Source organism: Nelumbo lutea, chromosome 7 (genome assembly GCF_056320005.1).
Source record: "Nelumbo lutea isolate HS-2025 chromosome 7, American lotus-T2T, whole genome shotgun sequence".
NCBI lineage: Eukaryota > Viridiplantae > Streptophyta > Magnoliopsida > Proteales > Nelumbonaceae > Nelumbo > Nelumbo lutea.
Window position 1 is genome coordinate 59,622,889 of NC_142690.1, and position 10,344 is coordinate 59,633,232.

The 10,344-nt window shown below is 33.4% G+C and overlaps 1 protein-coding gene across 2 annotated transcripts; it reads right to left on the reverse strand.

Moving 5' to 3' along the window:
- Nucleotides 1–296: 296 nt before the first annotated feature.
- Nucleotides 297–2,900, reverse strand: LOC148846601 (Tetratricopeptide repeat (TPR)-like superfamily protein). Of its 2 annotated transcripts, XR_016102316.1 has the most exons (2): nt 654–2,900; nt 297–552 (listed from the first exon to the last, which is right to left on the reverse strand). XR_016102316.1 is itself a non-coding variant. In XM_088955234.1 (1 exon), the coding sequence occupies exon 1, from the start codon at nt 2,745–2,747 to the stop codon at nt 1,341–1,343; it is 1,407 nt and encodes a 468-aa protein (XP_088811360.1). In that variant the 5' UTR covers nt 2,748–2,835; the 3' UTR covers nt 297–1,340. The 2 variants fall into 2 exon arrangements, 1 of the variants encoding a protein (XP_088811360.1); XM_088955234.1 differs by having other exon boundaries at nt 297–2,835.
- Between the last annotated feature and the right edge of the window lie 7,444 nt (nt 2,901–10,344).

Consider the following 10,344-nt stretch of genomic DNA (forward strand, 5'->3'; position numbering starts at 1 on the left):
GAAAAGGCCTGGAAGTGATAGACATTGAAAGGAGACTTACACAGGAAAATGGACAGGTCAACTGCTTTCTGCTTGTATAGATCATAGAATTCCAACCCTGATCCGACCTCATCATTTATCAGATCTAGTTTTACCAACAAGAAAAAGGAAGAGAAAAGGCAGTTGATGGACTGATTTAAAGACTGATCACTTATGACAAGGGCATGATGATCCACGAAAGGAAGTTTCTCACCTTAAATAACATTCCAAAGAAACTCAAATTGGAACCTATGCGGAAATACAATAGAAAAAAAAAATCATATCAAGTTTTTCAATGAGTTTCTCATATATCATCATATCATCCATGTACTTGTAAAAAGTATAGATATTACAAAAAATGCCATTTAGCAATTTTAATGCCAATCACCTTTGAAACCTCCCTTGTTTGTCTAACAACAATTCTTGTGAATTTCATTGTTTGTCATGCTCAGATATAGAATCCAGTTAGATTGCCCAGTCAACTATATTCAAAACTACATGTTCATAAAGGTTCAGTTGGAACCCTGCAATACCCTGGAAAAAAGAATGGAGAGGGCTGCATGAGAGATTCATACCAACAGCAAGTAAAAACACATTGTTGAAGAGACAAATAGTCTTGAACCAAAGAAATGCACCTGAGCATAAGACCCAACAATCCTCTTTCATGTAGAACTTGAAACCACAACAAGAGCAAACATGTTCCTAGATATTGAAACCCCAGTGCAACCTAAAACATTCACAATGAGACTGTCTCCCATGATAGCCTAATCAGCTTCAAGTCTATGTAAATTTAAAGGATGATACCCTCTGAAACATCAGGAAGTTCGTTATTTGACAGTTCATTGCCGTATAACTCATACTAGTTGGTAGATGACTCCCAAATACAGGGCAAAAGAAGCTCCTCCATAAAAGAAATTAGTTAAAGAAAGACCTCTATAGGAGCATAGGAAAATTCAAGCTGATGAAGTATCATAAACGCTAGAACAGGGACAGCAGTTACGTCAAGCTACAGATATGAGAAATTAATGGTCTCGAACAGCAACAAATCTGTTCTAAATGGAGCCCTTTTTGTAATGGTAATAAACAGCCTTGATTCAATCATGCCCTCTGAGGAATTTGTCTGATCTCACTTTATCACAACCCCACTTCAGGATGGAGGGCAAGATGAAGATGCTGAATTCAATAGCTCTCCACCGGCTACTGTACGTTAGTTATCCATTTTTTAAATATTAACACATCAAAGTCAAAGATTGAACTCTTGAATACTTCTAGAGAGATTAAAAAAGCACTCTTTAGTCTTCTCATCTCCTCCTCCCCAAAACCTACTTATCAATTAGCATCAGCTCTCTTAAAATCTCCGTAGTGCCTGCATCTCCAGAACAGTAACCATTAATTAAAGATTCCCAACCCTCCAAATGGAACCTCATCTCCCTCTTCTCCATCTCTTCCAAAACAAAACATGCATCACTCAACTTTCCACGTTCACAGAGTCCAAAAAACAAACAACAAAAAGTTTCCAAGCGTGGGCAATGAGTACTAGTCAGCATCGCATTTAAAACCCTCAAACCTTTCTCAAAATTCCCAACCTTGCAAAACCCATCAACCATCATCCGATATGTTGCAGCATTCGGCAAACAGCCTTCAACCTGCATTTTTACAAAGACCTTGTAAGCCTCCGAAGCTCTACCTTCTCTACATAAATAATTTATCAAGATATTGTATGTCACTACATCTGGCTTAAACCTTCTTCTCTTCATCTCAGCAAGCAAAGATTCTGCCTCCTCAATTTTCCCTCTCCTTCCAAGGTCACTCATCAAAACCCCAAAATTCACAAGACGTGGTTTACACCCTCGGTATTCCATATCAAACATCATCTTTCTTGCTTCATTATATTTCCCTGCAGAACACAAACATTCCATCAACAGGGCGTATGTGACTGCATTGGCGTGTTTCCCTTTCCGAGTCATGTCCTCAAATAGGGCTCTTGCCTTGTCCAGATCGCCTCTTCTACATAAAAAACCAATCAAACAATTGTAGGTTACTGCAGTAGGTTGGACTTCCCTCTCAAGCATTTCTTCAAACGCTTGGCAAGCTTGTTCCCATTCACCCTTCTCAGTGTGGCCCTTGATGATTATGTTAAACGAAACTGAATTAGGCCGAAAACCCATCCTAGATGAGCTATTAAAAATCTCTTTTGCATCAGCGAGGCGATCATTCTCAACAAGAACGTTGAGGAGGAAATTCAATGACTGCAACGTACGGGTGCAATTGAAAGACGTGATGCGATGAAAAAGGTCGATAGCCTTCTGGGTTAAATTGGACTTTCCATAGTGCTGAATTAAAGCTATAAAGAGTTTCTCTTGGCACCTGATATTGTTGTCTCGGATGTGATCAAGGAGGGTCTCAACTGCTTCGAAATGGCGAGAACGAGCGAATTTGTAGATGAGAGCAGAGTAGGAAGGATAGTCGTGCCTGAATCCCATTTGTTGGTATTCATGGAAGAGAGCGAGAGCATCATCTGGGCGTTTGATTTCCTTGAGATGGGTAAGGAAGGGAATAGGTCTGCGGGGCTTTGGAGAGGTGGTTGGACGAGGAGAGCGTTTATGGCCATTTTTTTCTGTAGGCCTAGTCGAAGAACGGAAGGTTTGGTGTGGCCTTGCTGTTTTGATCGAATGACAATTCATGCATTTGCCGACCTGATTCAGTGCTTTTAGTCTTGAGAACATCATGCAGGAAGCACAAAACCAACGCTCAGCGCTCCAGGGTGGACGACACCATTATTTATACGCTAGGATAGATAAGTAGATTTGACGTGCTTTTTTTTTTTTATCTTATCCATCATATTCGTATTTATATAGGAAAATAGTCAGAACCTGCGATGCACGCGCAAAATTGAAAACAGTGGAATTTAAGATGGAGCTATATGACATTTTCAATTAAACGGTGTCAATCTATTTTTCTTTTTTTTTTTTTTGGATATGTCTAATTTATTCAATCACAACTTAATTCCTTTACCGTAAAAATCGCAATTTAAGTTGAGATTTATTGAGGGTGGTTAATTTCCTATTCTCTATATAAATTTGTATTATTTTTTTTATCTTAATGTTAATTTTTATTATTTTTTTGAAAAAGAGTTTTTTATTATTTTTTATTGGTTTATTATTATTTTTATATTATTTCAAGGTAAAATTATAAAAAAAAAGTCCTCATAAAATAACTCTATAAACCACCTTTATGTTTTGATCATAAACCACCTATAGTTTTGAGAAAAAAAAGTGCAAATGCCTCCTTTCCGATGGTTTTTCAGTAACAAAGACATTGAAGTCTTATCATTGTTAATGCATTATCATGCATAAGGTAAAAAGGCTAAAGCAAAGTAAAATCAATGCATTACGTCAACATTTTTTATTTGGATTGCAAACGAAAGCAAGGTATTTGCATCTTTTTCCAAAACAATAGGTGAGGTTTTGTTAAGCTCAAAACACTACGGAGCTTCATAAGATTGTTAGAAAACCCAAAAAGGTTTTTATAATTTTCCTTATTTTTAAATGGAATTTAAATTGATTTTTAAATAATTAAATTATATTTAAAATTAATATTTTTATTAATTTTTAAAACTAGTAAAAATTGAATTTATTTAAGTATATTAAGTTTTTATTAAATTTAAATTCCTTATGAAATTTATATAAATTTTTATTTTTCAATGGAACTTAAGTTGGTTTTAAATTAATAAAATGTAATTATAAAACTAATAATTGTTTGATAATTTTGTCTTAGTTTTATATTAATTTTTTATTTATCTTATTCTTTTTATTAATTAAATTATTTTTATTATGTTAATAAAAATATATTTATTAATAACAATAAATAATAATTATTTTTATTTTATTTAAGTAACTTACTATATTAATTTTATTATATTTGATTAATTTTTATTGTTTTCAGCATATAAATGGATTATAATTTTGAATGGAAGTTGATTATTTAGCATAATAATATATCATTGAATATCTCAATTTCAATATAATTAATCTTTACTAATAATTACACTTTAATGCAAATACATATAATATATATATCATTATAGTTAAATTGAAATGAATATATATAAATAAAGTTAATGTATTTTATGCAATTTAATGGAGTAATGGAAATGAGAGAGATTTAGTGGCATGAATTATTGAAGGATAGAGTTAGTAGCAGAATTAATGAGGTGAGATTATTAAAAGATTAATGGAAAAGAGAGAGAGAGAGAGAGAGAGAGAGAGAGAGTATGTGCTAATGGTGTATTAATGAGGAGTGTTAAATGTCTTAAAGGTGATAGGTCACTTGAATTATTTTGTTCAATTTTAAGAGGGAAATTGTCCAAAACCCACCATCACTTTTTTTGAATTCTCTTAAACTCACCACAACTTTTCAAAACGTCCAAAACTCACTATGTCATTTGAGTTTTATTTTTCAAAACTCACCTTCCATTAGTGCACCGTTAATGCTTCTTAACATAAATGGCCATGTCAGCATAAATAACACTTTTCATTACCAAATTACCCTTGAATGGAAATTTAGGGGAAAAGGGTCATTTAGGTTAGGGTTAGAACGAAATTCTCTCTCTCTCTCTCTCTACTCTACTCTGCCTCTCTTGCTCATATTTGGCCGCCACACCATCTTCTCTCACTCAGATCTTGAAGGCAGTCACTACATCACCCTCTCTCTCACTTAGATATAGCAGTCGCACCACCTACTCTCGCTCAGATCTTGAAGGTAGTCACTGCATCACCCTCTCCCTCGCTCAGATCTGGCAATCGCACCACCTTCTTTTGCTTAGATCTTGAAGGTAATCACTGCACCACCCTCTCTCTCTCGCTCAGATCTGGCCACCGCACCACCTTCTCTCACTTAGATCTTGAAGGTAGTTACTGCATCACCCTCTCTCTTGCTCAGATCTGGCCACCGCCTCGCTCAGATCTTGAAGGTAATCATTGCATCACCCTCTCTCTCGCTCAGATCTAGCTGTCGTACCACCTTTTCTCGCTTAGATCTAGCCAACGCACCACCTTCTCCCTTGTTCTTGAAGGTAGCCACACCACCCTCTCTCTTGCTCAGATCTTGCCACCGCCACACCACCTTCTCTCTCGCTCAAATCTTGAAGAAGACAATCTACTGGTTTGAAGATTTTAAAGAAGACAATCACAAATTTCAAAGATTTTTATGTTTTGAAACATTTGCAATGTATTCTTTTGAATCTGGAATGTAAATCCCCATCAAGAGTTCTAAAAATTTATGCAAAAAATATTTTTGTAATTGTTTATCTGGTAGTTTGAAATTTTTTTTGAATTTTTTTTTGAAATTTTGTTGCAACAATCTTCAGATTCAAAGTCAAACTTTTGTTTATTTTTTTGAAAATTTTTATCATTTTATTAGTTTGTTTGTAACTTTTGATTTTTCTAAAATATATAATTAAAAAAACTTTTTTTAATTTTTGTTTTTTAGTTGATTTTTTAAATTTTTATCATTTTATGTATTTTTGTGTAGGTTTTTATTATCTTTTTGAAAATTTTATTTACAATTTTTTACTTTTTTCTATAATATATAATTTTTAATTTTTATAATCTTATGTATATTTGCAATTTCCGTTTTCATCCAATCTTTATATTTTTTAAGTTTCTTTTGTCTTTTTTAGTTTTCAATTTTCCTTTTTTTTTTTGCATTTTTGGTATTTTGTTAAAATTTCCAATGTTTTTTTCTAATTTTTGTTTTTTACATTTTTCTATTTTCTACAATCTATAATATTTTCTATATTTTTTGTTATTTATTTGCAATTTCCGTGTTTTTCTACATTTTTTATTTTTTGATTTTGTTTTCGATTTCTATAGTTTTTTATTTTATTTTTTGTAATTGTTGTGTTTTTATGTATCTTATATTTGAAAATATTTGTTGAACATTTTCCTTTTTCTTCATGTTTTGTAGTTAAAATATTAAAATATATAGGCATATATTTTATATTTTTTATGAAGGGTAAAACGGTAATGTGTTAACTCCCGTTAGTTTGTTTAACGTCAAGTTAGTAACATGGTGAGTTTTGGACATTTTGAAAAGTTGTGGTGAGTTTAAGAGAATTCATAAAAAAGTGATGGTGGGTTTTAGACAATTTCCCATTTTAAAATTAGAAAATTCAAAAAAAAAAAAAAATTGTCTAAAACTCACCATGAGTTTTTAGCACTTCTCTTAAACTCACCACAACTTTTCAAAATGTCTAAAACTCACCATGTCACTAACTTGATGTTAAAGAGACTAACAGCTGTTAATATATCACCATTTTAACCTTCACAGAAAATATAAAATATATACATATGTTTTAATATTTAGACATGAAAAAAAAGGAAAAAGTTCAAAAATTGTTTTCAAATATAAAATACATAAAAACACAGAAATTGAAAAGTACATAAAAAATTATAAAAATTGCACACAAAATAAAAAACTATTTTCAAATTATAGAAACTATAGAAATTGAAAAACAAAATCAGAAAATAAAAAATTGTAGAAAAAACACCAAAAATTATAGAAAAACAGAGAAATTGCAAATAAATAACAAAAATACAGGAAATTTTATAGATTGTAGAAAATAGAAAAATATAAAAAAAACAGAAATTATAAAAAATATTAGAAATTATAAACACTAAAAATGTAAAAAAAAAATGAAAAATGAAAAAGACCCTTTTCCTCTAACTCGCCATTCAAGGGTGATTTGGTCATAAAAATTGTTATTTATGCTGACCTGGACACCTCTGTTAAGAAACATTAACTTTGCACTAACGGAAGGTGAGTTTTGGAAAATAAAAACTTACTGACATGCTGAGTTTTAGACATTTTGAAAAGTTGTGGTGAGTTTAAGAGAAATGCTGAAAAATCATGGTGAGTTTTAGACAATTTCCCAATATATATATATATATATATATATATATATATATATATATATAGTTGCCTTTGAGAAGAAACCTAAAAAAAGATAAGTGACTTTGAGAATTAGCCACAAAGCAGGAAAGTGTTAGCTTTGCACATTGCATTTTAATAATAGATATAGATTGCAATCGGATATTGAATAATATAAGTAAATTAAACTAAAGCGTTATTAATAAAATTAATTAAATATGATTTTGATACATTAATTCATGAACAAATTGAAATGAAAATGGCTTGAATGAAGCTTTAACGTATGATAATTTAGTAAAAATATGGCATTCAAACCTAGATATAATAGTACTAATATGTGTCTAATTTTTTTATATTTCTATTTGTTAAAAAATCATTACTATTTAATATGACAAATATATAATATTGGAAATGTATCCAAATGTTTTTTATAATTTTTGTAATTGTTGTGTTTTTATCTTTTTTAAGTAATTATTACTTAATTATGACATCAAGGATTGAAACATTCGACTCAAAAGATTGAATTATTGACCTAGCATTGAACAATAAAACAATTTCATTATTGGGTTGGTTTTAAATTTTGTATTATATTTCCATTATCAATAAAAACACTCTTTTTTATTACTTAATTATGACACCAAGGATTGAAACATTCGACTCAAAAGATTGAATTATTGACCTACCACTAAAAAAGAAAACAATTTCATTATTGGGTTGGTTTTAAATTTTGTATTCTATTTCCATTATCAATAAAAAAAGTTCTTTTTTATCACACTTATTTTTCTACAATATGATTAATAGAAAATATTAGAGATGTATACAAATTTTTCTATATTTTTTTATTTTTATAATTTTGCATTTATTTCTATTTAAAATTTTTTTATTATTTAACTTTGACATCATGGGTTGATCCATTTGACCCAGATGGTTGAATTTATTATCCACCACCCAGATGAAATAACAGTTTTGTTCATGGACTGACTTTAAAAAATATGATTTTTTATTATTAAAAATGTTGAACTTAGATCTAGTTAACAGAGTTTATTGATGAGAAAAAATAACTTAAATATAGGATTTAATAGGAAAAAATGGAAGTTGATATTTTAAATAGAAAACTTAATGAGACGTAATTGAAATAGGTGAAAAATAGTAGTTCAAATACCCCAAAATTAGAGATGAATCAAATTCATAGATAGGGGTAATTTAGTCAATAAAAAAATTGACATCATTCGTCATACTTTTAATGTGCGTATGTGAGAGAATGTGTGTGTAGGGGTGAATCCATATTTGATACAATTATAAACAAATAAAAAAATCAAATTGCCAAATTAAGCAATGCGAATTGCACAAGCTAGTTAGTTTTAGAAGTTTTAGCAGAGAGGTTGGGATTAGAGAAAGATGTAATGTTGTTGCCTTTTTCTGAAAAGAAAGCCTTAGTACATATTGGAGATAAGAATCTGTTCTTCAGTTCTTTCCTTGTAGAAGGAAGTTTGATTAAGGTCCAGAACTGGGCTCCAGATTGCAATGAAGTTGAACCCAAAGCCGGCAGTTTTTTTATTAAACTTCTCGGTCTTCCCTTCAACCTTTGGAATGATCTTATTCTAGGGAAAATTACTAGAGAGTTTGGGTGGAGTTCTGTTGGAGGCTAACTTAAGAAACTTGAGAGCGGTGGAACTTAAGGTTGCTGGGATCAAACCGGAGAACTTGTCGCGGTAGTTCTCTCGGAAAGTCCTTGGTACAAGGTCTGGTTAACTTCAGAAGTTGAAGCCTTGCTTTGGGGAAGACAACCAGAGGTTGAAGGAACTGACGAGCTCGCAAGGGGGTGTACACATGGCCTTCAGGGGCTGGTAGGAAAGCCTGTTATGTGTAAGCAGTTTATAGAGGAAGGGGAACAGTGGCAGGGGCGCCCCAAGTCTCGAAGCCTTCCTATTAAGGCTTCTTTTTCAAATTTTTTGAAGAGGGGTTGTTTAAAGAAGGTGGCCTGTCCTTTGCTGACGTGGCTAAGTTGGGAAAGAGTCGTTTGTGCTCTAAGTCTCTCTCCAAACCGGCTTTAAGAAAGGTTGAGCCGATCGGGCCAGCGAGTAAGTATTCTTTCGGTTTTAAAAGCTTGCGTGACAACTTAAGTCATCACGTGGGGCGGGGCATGCATGGGGCAATGATAGATGACAACTCTCATCTATCATCGTCTAAGTCTCACCCTCTCGGCTGTGGAGGGGCAAAGTCAGTGAACAAGGTTGAAGAACGCCGGCCGCTGTGCTGGGTCCGACGGGCAGTCGGCGACGAGCAAAATCTCAGCATTTCTGATCGCCCAAACCCGCGTTATTCGAGAGACAGACCAGAAGAGAAAGAAGAGGCTGATCAAGGTTGGTTGAGCTGCGGTTCAGTTTCTGATCATGATGAAAATTCAGATGCCTGTGGGAGTTTAGGCAGTACGGTAGTTGAAGCTCTTTCTAAAGGTCAGAACAGGGATTCATTTAACCCAATACTGGCTGAGCCCCCCCTCAATTCTAGTGCTTTGCAAGAGGCCGAAAAGGAGGTTGCTCGAGTCTTCTCAGAGCAGAACAAGGGTACTTCACAGAGAGGTACATACTTGGGTACAGAAAGGGGTCTTTGTGTTGATATAGCAACAGGAATTTCCCTCCCCCATCTCTGAGAGACAAAGTGTTCTATTTTCTCAAAAAAGAAAGTGACTACCTCTCCTTCGCCTTTTCTCTCTCCTCACTTCTCTACCTCAGGTAATTCCCTCAACTCTGTCAATTCAGTTTTGGATACTGATGAGCGCTCTGTATCTCTTGTGCCAGATTCTCTTCCCAACCAAGAGTCGAAAGCCCTTGGTCTGAAAGCCACAGTGAGTCTACAAGGGGGGGGGGGGGGGAAGTGGGTGAGGAAACTTGCAGAGAGACAATAATTTGGAAAATCTTAGAAAGCCTCTTAGGTGAAGTGGAAAGGAAGGACTTGTAGAGTGGGAGCCTGGAGGGGACAGACAGGGCTGTGGTTGGAGGTAATGTGAGAAGGAACAAGAAGCTTCCTAGGAGTGAGGAGAGTGCTTCTTTAGAAAAAGAGGAAACTTTTGGGGAAGAATCAGTTGCAGAGTTTATGAAAAAGCTGGGGTACAAACTGAAGAACCCAAATGATCTAAAAGCTTACATGCAAAATAAAGAGGACAGCAAGATGAAGTTTAGAAGGCTGAGTGAAGTGGAGAGATTAAAAAAAGATATTGAGGGGGACAAGAAGTTCGAAGTGAAAGGGATTAGAAGAAAAGGGTCTAAATAGTTCTTAGAGGAGTTAGGGTTAAAGCTTATAGTTTTCAATGAGAATCCTAAATTGGAATGTGAGGGGGTTGGACAACATTAGGAAGAGAACAACAATCAAAGAGGTAATTAAGAAGTTTAATTC

Excerpts from the sequence above, each read along its gene's own strand:
- LOC148846601 (XM_088955234.1), bottom strand. The coding sequence starts at position 2,747 with ATGATGTTCTCAAGACTAAAAGCACTGAATCAGGTCGGCAAATGCATG.